Raw genomic sequence first — 18955 nt, 5'->3', positions numbered from 1 at the left:
GTGAGCAGAGCCACTTTGTCCTCTGACCCGGGGCGGTCTGGCCCCCCGAGCTTGCGGTCTGACCACCACTGTCCAAAACTGCCACTGAAGCCATCGACCAAACTCTTATCCGCTCAACCACCCACTCAGTCGTTCTTCCTCATCCGAGTGAGAGAAAGGGAGAGAGAGAAAGGAGAGAGGAGAGAGAGAGGAGGAGGGAGAGGAGATCCTCCACTCGAGTTTAATGGAGGCCGGAGATTGAATGAGGAGATCATCCACAAGTCCCTCACATCATCTCCGAGCTCGTCCCCAAGCTTCCCCTTCGTCGGAGCAAGCCCCAAGCCGGAGGAGAGAAGAGAACTCCACCTCTACCACCACGATGTCTGGAGATCGGCGGAGATGACTTTCCTGAGCTCCCTAGAGGCTTCCACGAGTTCATCCCCGTCATCTTCTTACTGGAGAGGTCTCCCGCATCTTCATCGACCTTTTTGTCCGGTCAGAGCATCCTAAAGCCGATCTCCAAATCGGAGCCCCTCCGGATCGAACCAATCCGATAGGAAGTTCCCCCGCGCCAAGGTGAGACATCCCCTACTGTTTCCCCATCATTCTCGAGCTTGAATCAGTCCTCATTTTGTTTAAGACCCAAGTTCAACCTTAGCTTAGATCCCATTCGTAGAGTTTTCCATGTTTGGCTCAGTGAAAGTTATCCAAACAACCCTACAAGCACTCCACTAATTTCATAGAGCATTTTGGTACCCTTCATGGTTGAAGGTTTTGTCAGAGCCTTCATTGGCTGCCTCGTAAAGTGGCGCCGTCAGGACCTCATGGTCTGGACCACCAATAGGGCTGGTCTGACCGCTAAATGGCGGTCTGACCACCGACATACTGTCGGTCTGACCACCAGAGGCTAAAACCTTCTGCACGTCGGTGGTCTGACCGCTACTTCAAAACCGGTCTGACCGCCAGCCCCTTCAAGCTATATGCACTTAGGTTGTCTTATCTAGAGTTTCAAACTTCGGAAACCTAATTATTTGGCGGTCTTTTGCAAATATTTTCAAAACATGACGCTCAATTATTATTTAAGTAAGCATCATTTGCACATTTTTCCATCGTTCATTTGTTTATACAATGCATTCTTTTTCGTTTAGAGAGTGTCACACCAACTATCCAAGCGAGTGATGGCGACGCCAATCTACCAGAGTTCCATGAGTATTGCGTCAAGAGTATCAGGCAACCGCCAGAGCAGCAAGACAAACATCTAAGAATATTGCCCCCTTTAGTTTAATTGATGAAGTCTAAATTGTCAAGTTGTCGTTGATAAATGTTTGCATATTTAGTGATGTCGATGTCAGGTTTATATGGGTAGAACCTATATTGATTTGCATTACCTCTACCTTGAGTTATTGATTATCCCTATCTTTGTATCCTTGATAACTTTGTTGGTGTCTGACTTAAGAGTTATTTGGAAAACTTAGCAATGCTTAAGTCCTCGGTAGAAGACGAGCAATGGTTCAAATATTGTTCGTGAGCTTAGGGCTTACTTATGGTTTACTAACACAATGATAATGATATGGATTGTATGAGATGCGAGAATGAGGCGAAATGTGGGCAGTGCTAGGGGTATTTTTTTCACCGGAGGAGTTTCTCGGTATAGTTCAGGAAAGGAGCTCGGATTCTATAGACCGTTTGCATCTTTTAAGCACCGTTTGTCGGTGTTGTTGGCTTTAGCACTTTCCGTATAACTACATATTCAGATAATGGATGAATGAGACGAGTATCATACGCCATTCTGACGCTTGTCGTGCATCCTTGTGACGCATAAAAAAATAAAGGAGAAACAAGGTGACGGGGAGCCGGAGGTGTCCGTGACATGCTTGCGGTAACCTTGATGCCATAGGGGCATGTGCAAGTGGGTAGTTCCGGGTATGAGAAAGGTTATCTCAGGGGCTAAAAGGATGAACACAGGTCGTGTGGTAAAGTTGTATCCTCTACAGGGTGTAAAAATAATTCAAATTGCTACACTTTCGGTCATGAGCATGCTTCTATCTATCTGCATCAGTCATAGAGTTCAAGGAATTGGGGGTGTTTGGTATGGTTTTTTGGGCATGGTTGGTAATGGTTTTGGTTCATATGAGTTGGTTCCATTTACATTTCTGTGCAAGTAGTTGGTTACAAGGTAGAAAGAATTTTTTTGTTAAGTATAGATGCTCACACATAGGTGGTAAGGTTGCCTATGCATAGGAGTTTACTTAACATTGTGGCCTGCACCTTGCTAATGACTCGTTGCATAATCCTTGGAGTCGGGTTATCTATATGTAATTAGTATAGATTAAGTCTTGTGAGTATCTCCGTACTCATGCTACTCTTTTAGGTTCTACAGAGAGGAGGAGCTCGTGTTTGGCTACTTCACGCCTTCCAATGTAGGTGGCGAGAATGAGTAGTGTAAACTACTCGTGTGACGTGCTTTTGGGCAGAGCCTAAGGACATATGGCTTCATCTAGCTTTTGGTGTTGATAGATGTTACTTTTTTGCTACGTAGTTTCTCTAATATTTTGTTCTAAATTATTGTAAATGGTCAAATGCTTAAGAACTTGTAATAGAATTTAATTACTCGCTTTTTCTTAAGCTTTGTTACGATGCTATATGTTGGAAAGGCATGCGTTTCGATCTTGGGCACAAAACATGTGCCAGGATTATAGGATGGTATTCCAGTTAATCATTGTGATCGTGATTAAGCAAATGATTATCCTAATGATTAATTGGAATACTATTTGGATGGTTTCTCACAGTGCGATATCAGAGCTTGGTTTAATAAAGTAGCCTAAAAACATTTAAGACCTAGGTTAGTAGGGTGTCAACATCACAAAGCAACCTATTAAAGTTTCTTTCGTACCTCCTCTTGCTAATATGTCTAAATTTGCTATATTATAACCCTAATGGAACAAGTCCAATTCATCTCTCTGAATTTGTCATATAATCTGATTTACTCCTGAACTAAAAAAACTAGAAATTATACATCTCTCAACTCTCCCTCTACACTCGTTTCACACTGGCCATATGCCACGTCACCTGATTTTCATGCCACATCACCTAGGTTGGGCCCACTCGTCAGCATCCTCATCCTCAATATGTCTCCATGCCCCCTAACTTCGCCACTGTGAGGCCCATCAAAATCCTGCTGAGAAATTTGATTATATATCTTAAAGTTAATCAACATTTTATAATATATCCGAAGTTGATCATCATGTAATCATATATCCAACTTTGAACATATGATCTCAAAGTTGATCAACATATGATCAAAGAATGATCAACTTCAGATATATTATCAAAGGTTCATCAACTTTAATGCATATAATCAAAATTTCCAAATCTGTTACTATCTTTGCTGAGCCCCTCCTCGTCTTCTACCTCTCACTCGGGGGTGACAAGGCCCCGTTTAGTTAGGCTTATTTCTAGCTTCTCACCTTAAAAACTAGAATACAACCAAACACTTTTCAAAGCCACTTCTCAGAAGCTGGTCTCCTCCGAAAAACCAGTTTTGAACTGGACCCGAGAAGCATGGTTCGGCAGACTTCTCTAGCTTTTGTGGGAGATGGTTAGAGCGTCTCCAAGAGACTCTCTAAAATTTGTTCCCTATATCTCCATATAGGGAGACATCCCTAAAATATTTACTCCCTAAAATCTTTTCCCCTTAAACAGATACCCTATTTGTGACTCCCTATATTCTAAAATTCATTGGAAGTTCCAACCGCTTGGTCATACGACGCGCCTTGTCTCCCTGTGCACACCCATTTCCGCCCCTGTTGTCTCCCTTCCAATGATCTCGAGTGACGTCACGCCATCTCCTATGGTCACACCGTCACACCAGCGATCCCAAGGATCATCTCTTACGGACGCGTCATGCGGTCGTTCCCAAGCGGCGTGAGCCAAATCCATGCACGAATCGTGGATCGCGAGCGACCACACGCCGTCGATCCCGAGCGGACATGCCGTCGATACCGTGCATACGTAGGCTCTCGTCTGCTGCCCCGGCCTCTCGTGTGCATGCAACACCCGAGGAGAAATTGATTTGTTTTGTGATAAGTTGTTGTAGCTTTCTCATGCAAGAGGTCTTAGATTCGTTGTCATCCGATGACGATAATGAATTCTGTAACATCCTAAGTTTAACACGTTAATTAATTGCAAATTTTGCTCTATATTAAAACTTTTTTTGATTGATTAGGCTAACTAAAATTAAGGAGATATGCATATGAATGTATATATGCTAGTATATATATACATTCATATATTAAATATATTAAGTTGACCAGGTATTCCAAAATGCACTAAAATTATTTCTAAAATAATCCCTACATTAAATTGGTTCATGTGAATTAGTTTATGGTTTTATGGTTCTTTGTGTGGAGATTTGAAATTGAATATCTCTCAATTTCAAATCTATTCTTAGTTTCTATTCAGCCCAAATCCAAATTGAATTTGAATCCTCCCTCACGAATCAAGATCCAAGTCCAAATCACAATTCAAATATCTTTATTTGAATTGATATTAATCCAAAGTCAAATCCAAATTCAAATACCTCAATTTTAATTTAAACCTAATTCCTTATTCCATTTTCCTTTTTCTCACTACCCGGACCGAACTTATTTCCCTTCTCTCTCGCGCGGCCCATGGCAACCGACCCGACCTTCCTTTCTCCCCCCCCCTCCTTCCTTCCCCACACTAGATCACGACCGCGCCACTCGGCCTGCTCACCCTCACGCTGGACCGCCTGCCCACACCCGCGCACCTCGGCCGTCCGCGTGTCAGCCATCCACCGCGTGCCCGTACGCCCTCTCCCTTCTCCCCCTCCACCTCACCGCGACGCTGGCCGCTGTTTCCCCTCTTCGGGAAATATCCTGACCGGCCTCCGCTTCTCCCGCTCTCTCCTTCCTCTCTCTGCCCAAGCCCGCACGCCCATGCCATGCGACTTACACACACCGCTCGCGCATGGACGGCGCAAAGTGTACACACCGCGGGAAACGCAATGGGCGCTGCCCTACCACCTCACCGCTGCACTCCCCGCCGACGTTCGCCTGACGTCACGCACGCACCACCTCTCTGTGCGCCTCCCTCGCCTCTATAAATAGGGCCCCTCAGTTTCCCTCTCTCTCTTTCTCTGTTCGCCATGCCACACCATCGTTATCATTCACGCCACCGCACCTCCACCGTCGCCAATCCGTCGTCCATAAGCTGTCGAGGAGCTCTAGGGAGCAATTGCCATCCCTGTGCCATTGTCCATTCACCGAAAGCTCGATGGGAGGCCGTCCGAGCCAAAGCCAAGCCATCCACTGCTTTGACATCGTCGTGACTGTGTATGGTGAGCCTCCTTGGATCCCTTAGCGTCCCTCCTAGATAACAAGTCATCGACCTCATGCTCTTTCTTTTCCGCATGCCGCGCGCCGCCATGTGTTTGCCTTCTACCGCCATACTTTTGCTCATCACCAGCATGCTGGTGCTCCGTGTGTATGGTTGACCATCATGTTGTGATACCTAGGGGCCTCAGGCCCCTTTTCTTTTCAGGTTGGCAGCTCCCAGTGCAGGGGAGGTGCTGTCTGATTTTTCCTAAACTATTTTCCCTTCTCCTACCGCCGTTTGGTATCACTCCCGCCACTGGCCATCGACGTTGATCCCACCACCGAGTCTGTCATGTTGTGTAGATCCCTAGCGTGGATTCCCATCACAAAACCCTGGCCGGAACGCATCGCCGGCGAGCCTACCGACGACCCCTGCTATAATCCCTCATCACCACTGTTCTCTCCCCATTCTCCGTCGCACGCCCACCCGCGTGTGTGGCTAGGCTCGCCCGCTTGCTGCTCGGCCTAGCCTACAGGCCTGGCTCGACCCAGTAGCGGCCGACCTGCTAGGCTAGCCTAGCCGCCCACAGGCTGCACCCCCATAGGTGGCCTAGCTCCCGTAGCCCGCTAAGTTGCTCAGCCCAAACACGAGTGAGCTAATACTGTGCGGACCAATACTGTGTAGCCCAAAGCCCAACCTAATCTAAGCCCATGTTGGCCCACATGGTACTGTTCATATGGGCCGAGGCTACTGTTCAGTAAGAATTCACCTATCCCAATAACAAATAAACCTGACTGGGCCCCATCCGTGGGTCACACCTATGAATAGTATTATTTCATAATTTCTCTATTTAAATTTAGTTTTAATCTTCCGAGAGTCACAATTCCGGCGATTCTTCTGCCGAAAATCATCTAAATTCTAGATCTACCTATCTATCATAGTGTGATATTCATTAGGGCTCATTGACTTTCCATTTGGTGTTATTTGATTCTTCTCTAGTATAGCTTGTTAATAATCACAGTTACAATTGTAGAACTGCCATAATTCTGCGAGTGCTGCGTGAGAATTGTTAGGGGCGAGGAAGATCCTGACTTCAACGAAGAATTCGTGGAAAACTCTGGAGAAGGCAAATCCTATCTCCTTGATCATATTGAACATATGTTTTCAACTAATCTACATGATCAACTAAAACTAGACTTATATCGTATGTGCTATGTATTGCATTTTTACAAACTTCTTGTAGTAGTTAATCCTATTAACACTTGTCATGCCATAAATGTTATCATCTAAAATACATATCTCCCTAGGATTACCTGTTGTTATCTATATTAATGACATACGACGTCTTAATATCTAGCATGCTTAGAATTGAATACGTCTCCTCAGAAACGTCATTTTTAAAACACCTCTCATCGGAGATAAGATTTATTGTTTTCAATGATAACTTATATACCATAAATCCTTGATGGTTGTGAATTATGTGATAGTTGTGAAATTATTAATGTCGTGTGGGATATGGTGGGTGATGTGTAAAAATAGGTAAAAAGTATTTGGCGGGGGCAGGTGGAGTAGTACTCTAGATGAGGATGCTTCTGGGGGCTTGAGTGACCTTTGTGGTGTTCATTGCCAGAAGATACCTACCCTGGCCGCTTAAGGATCGAGTCATTGCACCGTCTAGCCTAGCCACCCCGTGCAACCATACGTCCTGAATGGACAGGACTTGACTTCTCCTTCACCGGACTAAGTTGGGCATCATACTAGGAGGCTGAGAGTAGCGAGTAGTCAAGTGGCAATCTATCCCTCTGTTTGGAGGTTTTCAGTACTGGCCTAGGCTTAAAAAGGGAACTGACCTTCAGTACATGGACTCTGGCGCTTGGGGGTAAATCTCATAGAAAAGTCCATTAGGAAAGTTGATTGGAGTGTCTCGGTATGATTCTCTCCTCTGCTTGCAACGGTTGGAGGCTGAGCATATTTCATGGGTAAAACTGTACAACATCTGCAGAGTGTAAACCTGTTCAAATAGCCATATCCATGGTCATGAATATGCGAAAGCAACAATCACGTTGACTAGACTCTAGGTGCGTATGTCTTGACGAGTGAGTGTGTGGAGTACCAAAATAATGAAAGGTACTACGGAGTGAGGTGTAGCTCCTCACAGGACCGAAAACCCCCCAGATATAGCTTGTTACCTGGTTTTGAATTGTTTAAACTGTTTTTAAGTCAATCCTAGATGATACAATTAGATACCTACATAAACTGCTTTATGCTTAAAACTAAACCGTAAAGTTTTATTCTTGAATTACCCCTTTATGCATCTATCAACACTCTGAAGTAGTATAGGGCTTGCTGAGTACCTTTCGTACTCATTCTTGCTGTCATTCAAATGAGGAAGTCGATGCTGACTTCGCCAGAGGTCAAGGTAAAGATGAAGAATAGTCTTAGAAGTCGCGTCAGCATCCTAAGCTGCTTGTGTCTTGGGCTTTTGCTTTCCGTTGTTTATTTTGCCTCTCGGCCAAGATTGTAATATACAGTATGGGTTGTAATCTTTTGTACTCTGAACTTTAGTAATTATGTATAAAATTTGACTGTGATACTACAATTGTTATACTGTATGTATCAGCTACTTGATCTAGGGACTGATACAAGAGGTATAGGCGATTCCGGGATTGGGGTCTTACAAATTCATTATTGCTGCAGCACACATAGCACACAATCAATATCAGTTTGACAAGGAACCGCACCATGGCGGATCTGTCCTTGGGCATCAAGTAGTTCATTGGAACAGAGATGCAGGGCATTTGAGACTGTATCAAGACTACTTCTCGAATGATCCTATGTACGGCCCTACTTTGTTCAGGTGCGGGTTTGTGATTAGTACATATATTTTTATTTGTTTTTGTTGTAGATCGTGATATGTATGGCTCATTCTTATCATACCCGTGCAGGTTTAGAATGAGACACTCTCTGTTTGTACGCATAATGTGTGCTGTAGAAGAACATGATGACTACTTTGTGCAAAAAAGAAATGCAGCTGGTAAACTTGAGTTAAGTTGTTTGCAAAAGATTACCGTATCATTCCGTATGCTAACTTATGGAGTAGCATCGGATGCTACGGATGATTATATTTGTATCGGAGAAAGTGCTACTATAGATAGTCTAAAAAGGCTTATCAAATCTATTATTGAAGTATTTGGAGGCGAGAATTTGAGATCACCAAATGAGAATGATACTGCTAGATTACTTGCACTTGGGGAGGCAAGAGGTTTTTCTGGAATGCTAGGATCCATCAATTGTATGCATTGGAAATGGAAGAATTGCCCGGCTGCATAGAAAGGTATGTACAACGGCCATATTCATGAGCCTACAATCATTTTAGAAGTCGTTGCTTCACAAGATCTCTGGATTTAACATGTTTTCTTTGGTTTACCAGGGTCTCACAATGATATCAATGTTCTTGAATGCTCCCCACTCTTTGCGAAGCTAGCTAAAGGTCATGCTCTAAAAGTAAATTATACCATCAATTGTCACAATTATACAATGGGATATTACCTTGCATATGGCACATATCCTATATGGGCCACATTTGTAAAGACAATATCATCTCCATTAGGCAATAAGAAGAAATATTTCGCCAAAGCTCAAGAAGCAGTTATGAAGGACGTGGAATGAGCATTTGGGGTTCTACAAGCTCGTTTTGCCATTGTTTGAGGACCAGCACGATTTTGGGATCAAGACACACTCGAACAAATTATGAGAGCTTGTGTAATTATGCATAACATGATCATTGAAGATGAGTGGGAGAAAGGACCAAAAAACTTCAATTATGATCAAGTAGGAGAAAAGGTAGAACCTTCCCATGAGGATGCGCCTGAACTTCATGAGTTCATTGAAACACAAAAAAATTAGAGACAAGGAAACTCACTCACAACTTCAAATTGACCTAGTGGAGCACCTGTGGCATCAACATGGAGATCATTATTAATGATAATTATAGGGGGAAATAGCTAGCCCTGGTGTCCCGCAACATTTCACTCTTTGCTATGTATATATGTATCTGGATACTAGCCCAAATTTGAGTCAACAATCATATATGCAAAATTTGAGTCCACAATCATATATACTTTCTTGTGTTGCATAAGAGCCCAAATTAAAAATATGATTAGGTTGCAAGCGGCATTGGTCTAAAGTTGTATTTTACACACAATACAGGTTCAGCTCACCCTTGATTGTCACCTGGAGAACGAACAGAAATGCTACACCAGTATATCTGACCATATGGTGCTACAATAAGGTCAAGATTAGTACATTGCAGCTAATCCCTAACTACTCCGTAGTTGTTTGGAACTGATTAGCAAATCCAATGATCTTTACAACCGAGGAATCTCCTAGTTTAAGGGAAAGATTGCTCATTCTACAAGCTAGAGGATTATACATAGCCAACAAGTTTCGGCCTAGTAAAAAATATGGCACAACATGCCACACAATGGTAGAATCAGCCTGGAAGAAAACATGCAGACAGATTTATACCAATTCACCAGACAATCCGAGTAACATTCATCAGTAAGGTCAAGAGCAGTCGATCAATTCACAACTCACAATAAGAATAAGATAGTAACAAAATCAGTCATACTAATCTTATCAATTGTCCAACATGACACTATGGCAAGTCACTATTACTGAGACTCAAACTAAAATTAAAATAACACAGACTTCATATGGATCAGCACACAAATAGCAACAGCAGCACCCAGCACAAGTAGCAGCAGCAGCACACAAGTAACATCAGTAGCACCCAGCACAAGCAGTAGCAGCAGCACACACAAGTAACATCAGCAGCACTAGCACACATCTTATGGATCAACTCGAGCTGTTCAAACGTCGAGTCACTATCTCATCCTGCAAGCTCCTACAATATTGCTGTTGCGGGCCAGATATGCCACTAATGTCTATTGATATAATTCTCTCTTCGTCTAACATTCTCTTAAACTCGAACTCTTTGCTCTTTAACTCTAGATTTTCTTTTTCAAGTTCAACCCTCTCTTGTTCCAATGCATATACTTGTTTGTATCTCTCATCTTTCTTGAGCTCTTTCTCCACATCAGCCTCTTTCTTCTTAGCCCACAAATTATCTAATACCTCCATGTACACAAGATCTCCACCTTAATGTAATTTTTCTTTGTCTCTCTTTTTACCTATTGGTCTCTTCGATATAGAATATTCTGGAGCTGCAGCCTCACTTTCATCAGGCTAATAGTAGTAGATGTAGCCGGAGTTGAAGTATCAGATGTCTTCTATTTTTTGTGAGATGACTTTTGTGTCTGTCTATCAATCCACTTTGGTTGTGTTCTTAAGAGGTTCTAGCAATGCATGAATTGAAATGACTTATTGGTCTTATCTTTCGACTTAAACAAAGTGCATGCCTGCACAAGCTATACAAGTCTAAAACAAAGTCAGTACATTAAACACCAATTCATGTTGATGTATAGACAATAAAAAGTATATGGAAAACTTGTCAATAACCTTGTCTTGGTAAGAGACTCCGCTTTGCTTTCTACCCTCAATCCGGCTTAGACATCCGGCAAACTTGTTGACATTTTCTTGAATAGCAGACTAACGGTGCATGAGGGAATTTTGAGTGCGATCTGAGATGAAGTCCTTGTTGGAGTGGAAATAATCATAAATTCTCTTCCAATATATAGAACGAGATTGAACGGTGCCTTGGACTACATCCATACTGATATTGAGCCATGTCGACATCAATATTTCGTCTTCCTTCTCACTGAAATTCTTTGATCTTTTTTTGGTTTGGTCTCACGATGGGAGTAACTTCCACAACTGGTGTTACTTGCTCCTCAGGTGGGCTACTCAGTTCATCCGAAGCCAGTTCATTGCTCTCTTCATTCATCAAGATAATATAATATCCACTTCCGTCTATAGTCCCTATTAAATTCATAAAAAATGTCAATTGTTTTAGAACACTATGCAGGACAACTATGTCAACTATGCAATTCTAAAACTATTGTATAAGACCTAGAAAGAGGCTCATGCACTTAGTAAAAATCAACCTTAATGAAGATATAATACCATGTAGGGAGTATGTCTCATATCAGTGAAAAAGTCAATCCTAATTATTGCTTAATTGGAGCAATTACTCAAAATGTCATGTAAACAGACATCACATCTACTAGAGAAATTGAATCATGCAACCCATCGCAAATCAATATTGCGTTTGAAAGTGTGTGATTCACTAGGGTAGCACATCTTAAACAAGTTTCTACGACACTACAACGATGACATATGCAGACCACAATGCAACAATTTACCCGATGAACTAAGGAAGTATTGCAGTAGAGGCAAGGAGATACTGCAACTACTGCAAACAACCTAGAATTACAGCAAAATCAGTACCACAAACAACCTCACAGTCGGAAATTTTCTCAAGGATTGGACTATTGCTGCTATGATACAATAGCATATAGTTGTACAATTGTAATTGACAATGGACCATCAACCTACCCACAAGAATCACCGTTGATCTGATTTTGTGTGGTCGTTTCAACCATAGATGGATCAGCCTATTCATTAGAGAGCAGGAAAAGGGAAGTGTTGTGAAATTGACCTTGCAGTGGGAAGGAGGAGGGGCCTCGGGCCGGGCCAGGGTCGTTGCGGTCCGTGACGTCAACGGCGCGAGGGCGGGGTCGGTGCATCGACAACACACGACAGGAGCGTGGGGTCATCGCGGTCGGTGTGTCTACGACATACGGCGGGAGCGCGGAAGTCATCGTGGTCAGGGGCGTCGACAGCACACAACGGGAGGCGGGGGTCGTCACGGTCGGGATGTCGACGGCACACAACGGGAGGGCGGGAGCCGCCGCTTGGGTTCCGAGTTGGCGTGAGAAAGGGAGCGGGAACACACGTCTAGCGTGGGAACCCAACAGGGGGAGGGATTGGGAACAAAGTTCGCTCTGTAGATATAGAGATGATATGAATGTATTTAGGGGTTGGTAAAAATAACGATTCATTTTGGTAGCTGTTGGAATATACTTTTTAGTGAAAAATCCGTGGTAAGCTCCCCTCCCTCCTCATCTAATTTGCTTCTCGGATATTTGTTTCCTCTCTGGGTTTCTGAATAGCATGTGTATTTGGACGGCAATAAGGCAGAGTAGGATTGAACGAAGCTGGCCCCTATTTATTTCCATGATATAAACTCATTTTATGCTAGCAAATCCATTGCTTTCTGAATGTTTCAATCACTAGATGTGTATTTTTTTGGTGGTCAGATGGAGATTTGTTGGAATTTTATCTGTTTTGGATTTTACCTTGGATGGTGGAATAGTGAGTTTAGCTTAAACAATTTATCCCCAGTGATTAGATTTTTGGGGCTGCAATGCCGGAGTAGATTGATCTTGCGAGATAAAAACCTTTTGATTGGTCATTGCTTACATTATGCACACAGATGTATTAGCTTGTTGGGATCTCGTCAGTGATCATAATTTTGGTGGATTCCGAGTTATTTGCAGAGGGACGTGAGCCTGTCGATTTCCGGTTTTTGTTCTGTTGTTAGAATTCACAAGGTGCATTGTTGATTTTGACAATTATATGCTGCATTGTTGATTTCCGGTTTTTGTGTTCCTCTTGCATTCTGTTTGACTGCCTGAGTGGTGTGATTGCAGTTGCTTTGTGTCTAAGTTCATTTTCAGACTGCATGGCATGGTTATACAAATTGATTGGTAAATATTAGTGCACGATTCAGGCATGTCTGTGTTAGTGACTAATATAACTATGAAAGTGCATGTGGTATCTGTTTGCGGTAAATAATTTGAATAAGAACCTTGAATTGGAGTACTAGTTAAGCTCTGAATATTTGTTGCCTCCTTCCCTGCTTATGACTCTTTTTGTGCGTGCCTGTGATTTTTGTTGCAGATCTTGGTGATTGTTCTTGAAAGCACTTCACTGGAAGCTCTCTAGAGTTTGACAGTCATACAATGTGTCCAAGTTCAGAACAACTGCAACTTGAAGGATAGCTGCAAGTTGAATTATTTGCTTTACGAATCTGCTGTATTGTGATGAATGCCCCTTTCAAACATTGAATTGTAGTTGTTATGATAGGATAAACAACTAAAAAGTTTATGCGCACATCTTTTCTGCAGCATTTTGGCATAAATTGAGTTACTTGGCTACTACATTTGTTGTTTTGATGAGATGGTTGAAAGTTGTTGTAGCTTTGATGATTTCAGAGTATTGTCTTGTTTGTTCACTGCTGGTGCTGGCCCCATGATTAGATTATATTGCAAACTATTATGCTTGCAAGGATGATCCATGATTTTGCCGGGGCAATATCACATGTCTAGGCTGTTGATGGGGTTTCATTTGATCAATGCTCTATTCTATGCTATCGACCCCTTAAGCCACTAAGCTAGCATGAATGAATTTATGTGCATGTAGAAAATCGCAGGAAAGAATACACGTGGTGAAGGAAAGAATACACGTGGTGAAGCGAGAAATAAACGTGATAATGGATGGTCAACTATTTACATTGCTAATTAATACTAGTTACGTTTATATACACCATATATATTAGTTTTTCACTTTAAATATTAATATCAGTTACTAAAACAGTTCATAGAAATAAATAAATTCACTCAAAATAACCAGGGACATTACAAATATTATACATTCTATTCAGCTCAAAAACTATAAGCTAACAAAATTACCAAACTGACTATCATCGGCGAGAAGCAGCTTTTGGAAGCCGCCCACGATTCCATTTCTCCCGTCCGAGCAAAGGGAGCGGCTGGTGCTGCATAGCAACCGCGCGCAGATGTCGGCACAGGCCATATCCGCCTGCATCGCGGGAGCCGCACAGGGAAGCTGTGCGGTGGCCGTCGCCTTCAATCCGGCGTCCATAGCTGCGAGCCTCGCGTAGATCTGCTTTCTCGTGCTCCCCAACTTGGATCCTCATCACGACCATCGAAATCCTTGCCGCCGACGAGTTCCTCCACTTCATCACGGTCTTCCGTGAGTGCATCTCCTCAAGCCCCGACCTGGCTCACGGTGGTGTCGAGCTGCTGCCTTGCCGTTGGTCCGGAGGAATAGGACATGAAGGCTGACAGGTGGGCCCGGTCTGGGACGTGGCACGGAACCAGGGTGAAAAGAGTTGAGGTGTGTACGATTTCTGATTTTGGAGTTCAGGGTAAATCAGATTCCGTGACAAGTTCACGAGGTGAATTGGACTTTGTTCCTTTGTTCCTATTCTAATTGTTTACATGTGTGTGTACATACAATTTCACACAGCTCATTTCTTCACAAGAATGCACACCATGTTCACACAAAAGCTGCAGTTGAGAATCACAACCCTGACAGGTTTGTAATCAGAGAATCAGAAGCTGCTAAAAAAGACAGTCTGTATCACATTTCTTGAACACAATATACATGATCATCTGTGTGTTACATTTTTCATATTTATACCACCTGACAAGTCAAGAAATCAAGCTTTTGGCAGCCCCTATACCACCCTTTGTACCCCCACATCAACGAATTCAATCAAATGGAGATATACATGTATGCAACATTGGAACCGTATGGAAGAACTACTTTCCCTACTCCATTTTTTCAGCGCGCCACTTTGATACACTCTACAACAGAATGGCGTGCTCACGAGGACTGAATGATCGGTTGGTCCGCGAAGGGGCCATATATCCAGCCTTTGGCGATATGGCGGTAAGCAGCCTCCGTCAAGTGAATGCCGTCCCAGCTCCAGTGGGTCGTTGGATCAGCACATGCAGTTGCACCAGGCTCGCCACATTTGGCCGTCACATTGAAGTTGTAAGCGGCTTTCTCAGGAGTCGACGGAGCCCCACAACATGCCCTAGGTAGTTGCTTGTAAAATCCTGAAGTTAAAACCATAAGTTGTTAGGTCCCTGAATATACGTAATATGTGCATTGGAATCAAAGGAGTAATGCTTGAAAGAAAGGTGCCTTCCGTTTTAATCGACAATAACACATCTGCCTCCTTTTTTCTCCAGCAGTTGAGACAGAAAAACTGTCTCCGTCAGCAAAAAATTGTGTTGGTGAATGCATGCCTAATAAAGTACAGCATGTGCTAGCTACTACAAGGCAACGATGAAATGGAAATTCTAGAAATCGGCTATATGTGACATGGCCTAAGGAAATCTCATCCAACGATGGGCAGAATCACCATTAACTATACAAAAGATTTCCTGGTTCTAGAAGCTGATGGCTATTATCCCCCTTTTTCCTGTTCTTTTGATTAAAAAAAACTATATGCGTAAAGCAAAACAGAGGTCCATTGTCAGCAAGGAAAGAAAGCAACAGATAGAAACAAAGGTGATCACCCAAAACGATGGCTCAGCTAACTTAGCAGTTCCTAGATGTTTGTACTTGCCGCAACAAGGACTTGTTAAAATTTGTGATTCGGCTATTATTAGAAAGCGGAGTAGCAAAAGTAAGTAGGTTAGGTAGCAAAGTTTCATCATATTATTTAATTGCAATTATGCATAGACACACTTGCCGTTATGAAATGCCTATTTTAACAACACTTAGACAAGTAAAATTTTCTAACGAGATTCTAATACCAAAAAAAAAAATGTGGCTACCATTCATTTTATTTAATTGCAATTATGCTTGTTTAAATTAGGTATACAAGGACATTATAGTAGCTAGTTCAGCTCATAACACAAAGTTGTACAAGGATTAGTGGTGAAACCGTCATGCCAAAAGGAACAGGGTTACCGTGACCATGATTTTTAACCAGGTAGGGGTGTGGTGCAAGTTCTGATACATAATTAGGCTGCCTGAAGAAAAAACTTGGGCTCAGGTGTATACCCGAATGACCCAGGAAGTACTCAAACAAAGTGACAACTATAATAGCAGTGGTAGCTAATAGCCCCTTTACAGACTAGATAACAGGTTCCAAATGAGCAAGACGTGAATAACTATGCATTCAAGATACTCTGAACATGAAGCTAGCCCGACTGATTTGAACTGACAAGTTTTGTACTGTCCTTTCAAATCATGATTTGTATATTCTGAAATGTTATATTGGGGAAGGCTAAAGGTACCTCTACCGAGACCTAAACTATGTAAGTATAATATGTTGTGTCTTTCAAGGAGAACAGTAGGAAATAGTTGACTCTGAGTAACAGCTGACTCAACATCTAAGCATCTAAGGAAAAAAAAGCACATAAACAAGATCAAGAATCTAAGAACTCACCAAACTTCTTAGGCTGGAGCACAAACTGGATGACTGGTGTGTAGTAATCTCCATATATGATCCTCACATTGGGGTGTTTAACCCGGAGCTTCTCAAGTGCAGCCTTGAGATGTGCATTGTGCACCCAAGAGAATGTGTTGAACCGACGGACACACCCGCTGCGGGAGCCATACCCGTCGGCCGCTTCATCAAGCATGTTCAAGTACACCGGGAAGCATCCGGTGGGCATCACCCCAGGCACAATCAGCTCCACTGCCCCTTCAGCAATCAATGCCTGCACCCCGCACAAACAATTGCAGTTGGAACCACATCCCATGACAAGCAACATTCAAGAATACACAACACAGGGAAGCAAGCGCTACCTCGACGCCGTCGGATATGCCCTGGATGACATCCGGCATGAACTTGTAGGCCTCCGTGATGCCCTTCCCTGCAAAGAGGGGCGCATTGTAGTCGTTGCCGCCGAACTCACCGACCACGAACAGCGCCTTGGCAAAGAACTCCTTGCATTCTGCAATAAGAAAAGCATCAATCGAACCAAGATGCACAGGCATTTTCCCAATTTATCACATATCACATCACCGCCGGTATAGCTAAGCTACAAAAGGTGGGATTTTTAGCACTCACCCTGGGTGGAGTTGCAGAAGAAGGGCTTGAGATCGCGGAACCACTGGATTTGGGTCATGAGCGCGCCGGAGTTCCAGATGACGGCGCCGAGCCCCTTGGCCTCGAAGTAGGGCGTGTCGAGCGCCGTGGCGCCAGTGATGGCGAAGTTGGCCCCGTGCGCGAAGCTAGCGTTCTTGGCCTTGGACGGCGGCGGCAGCGGCAGCCCGAACTCTTGCGCTGCGGACCAAATGCAAGAAACCAAATCAGCCGTCAAAGAAGCCAAATCTGGGGAGGAAGCCACGAAGAAGCAGCCAAGACACCGTACCGAGGTGGTCGACGACGAGGCGGCCGTCGGAGCAGCGGCCGGTGGCTCTGCCGAAGTAGGTCTGGCCGTAGGGCAGGCGCGCGGTGGCGAGGAAGTCCGGGGTGCCGTTCTGGATGAGGTTGCCGGCGTCGGCCAGCGAGTCCCCGAAGTTGAACAGCGCGTGGTACCTCCCCTTCGCCGCCGCCTCCGCCGCCGCCTCAACGCCGCCGGCCGCCGCCGCAAGAACCACCACCGCCGCCGCGAGCATCGCGCCCCTTCCTCCCATCGCCGCGCGCTCCCTGTCTCCCGGCTTTCTTGGATCCTCCCCAATGAACGGAACGGAGCAGGAAGGAGGAGGCGAGGAGGGAGAGGGGTGGGAGCTAGGTAGCCGTCGGCGGTCACACGGTCACAGTCGGGTGGGGGGGGGGTCTTGTAGGAGAGGGAAAGCAAGGAAGAAAGGGTTGGTGGTGGAGGCGTTTTCTTGGCTCGGCTTCCTTGCTGCCGCTACTGCTGCGTGTGGTGGCGTGGTTCACTCGGTGTTTGGCGATTAATTAATTTAGTAAGGCATGTGGAGTTATTGCGGAGGTGGGCAGCAGGGGAAGAAAATGGCTCAAGGAAGAAGCGAAGCGAGGACGAAGGTGACGACTGGGGTCTGCTGCGGCTCTGCCCTCTGCCTGTGGGATGGACGGTCGTCTGCGTCAGGAAAAGTGGACTACACGGTTTGACTTCGAGCGTTTTCCGGCTTCCGGACCATTTTCCGGTTCGGCCTAATTCCATTGGACCTTCGACCTAACCAAACCGAACAAAACCACCGTCATTAGAGAAGCAATGTTTACAAGGCCGTCTACGAGGGACGGCAGGAAATCCTATTCAGCAGGCCGCCGCGAAGGTTACTGTGCTCGAGCTGAGTCCCGGTTTGGAACTGCTAGCCATGATTATGCTATTGAAGCTAAACTAGGTTTTACTCTCTGGACAACCAGCGCAAATTCTTTTCTCAAAGTTCTTTCCCATTGTTCAATTGTTGGTGGCACTTGGTTGAAGATCATAACACAAATAAATTTTACTTGCCATTTTCCACAGCAAGTAACACTGTTTTATTGACTCTCAAACTTTCCCTAGAATAAATGGATAGTAAAAACAACATCCTTATTATCATAGTGGTCAAATTTAGTCATATTCAATACCAACCAAAAGAAAATGAATACAATGTGCTACCAACCATTATGAACCAACCGTTTCTTTTTTAGATGAATGAAACCCTAGTCCATATTAGGAGGACCCCTCGGTGTCGCTCTCAAGGCGACAGCTAAACCTCTAAGTCACACCACCTTGCCTCCCCTCCTTGCTGTCGTCGTCGGATCTGATGGTAGCACCAAGTGGCATCCGCCGTCCTCTTTCCCCTCCCTCTATCTCCCTCCTCTCTCTTCCTAGACCCATTCAGGGGGCATGGTTCGCTTGTGGATGCCGGTATGATGGTTGCCGGCATGGTGGCAGCC

The 18955-nt window shown here is 44.2% G+C and overlaps 1 protein-coding gene and 1 pseudogene across 1 annotated transcript; both read right to left on the bottom strand.

The window, feature by feature from the left end:
- Window positions 1–9983: 9983 nt before the first annotated feature.
- LOC133917810 (glutathione S-transferase T3-like) lies at window positions 9984–14223 on the bottom strand (annotated as a pseudogene).
- A 480-nt stretch (window positions 14224–14703) lies between these two features.
- LOC133918733 (GDSL esterase/lipase At5g45910-like) lies at window positions 14704–18079 on the bottom strand. The gene is made up of 5 exons (XM_062362757.1): window positions 17481–18079; window positions 17177–17392; window positions 16912–17060; window positions 16550–16823; window positions 14704–15206 (listed from the first exon to the last, which is right to left on the bottom strand). The coding sequence occupies exons 1-5, from the start codon at window positions 17743–17745 to the stop codon at window positions 14971–14973; spliced, it is 1140 nt and encodes a 379-aa protein (XP_062218741.1). The 5' UTR covers window positions 17746–18079; the 3' UTR covers window positions 14704–14970.
- Between the last annotated feature and the right edge of the window lie 876 nt (window positions 18080–18955).

Source organism: Phragmites australis, chromosome 5 (assembly GCF_958298935.1).
Source record: "Phragmites australis chromosome 5, lpPhrAust1.1, whole genome shotgun sequence".
Lineage (NCBI taxonomy): Eukaryota > Viridiplantae > Streptophyta > Magnoliopsida > Poales > Poaceae > Phragmites > Phragmites australis.
The sequence above is the reverse complement of the archived record's forward strand: the minus strand, read 5'-3'. Positions and strand labels throughout refer to the sequence as shown.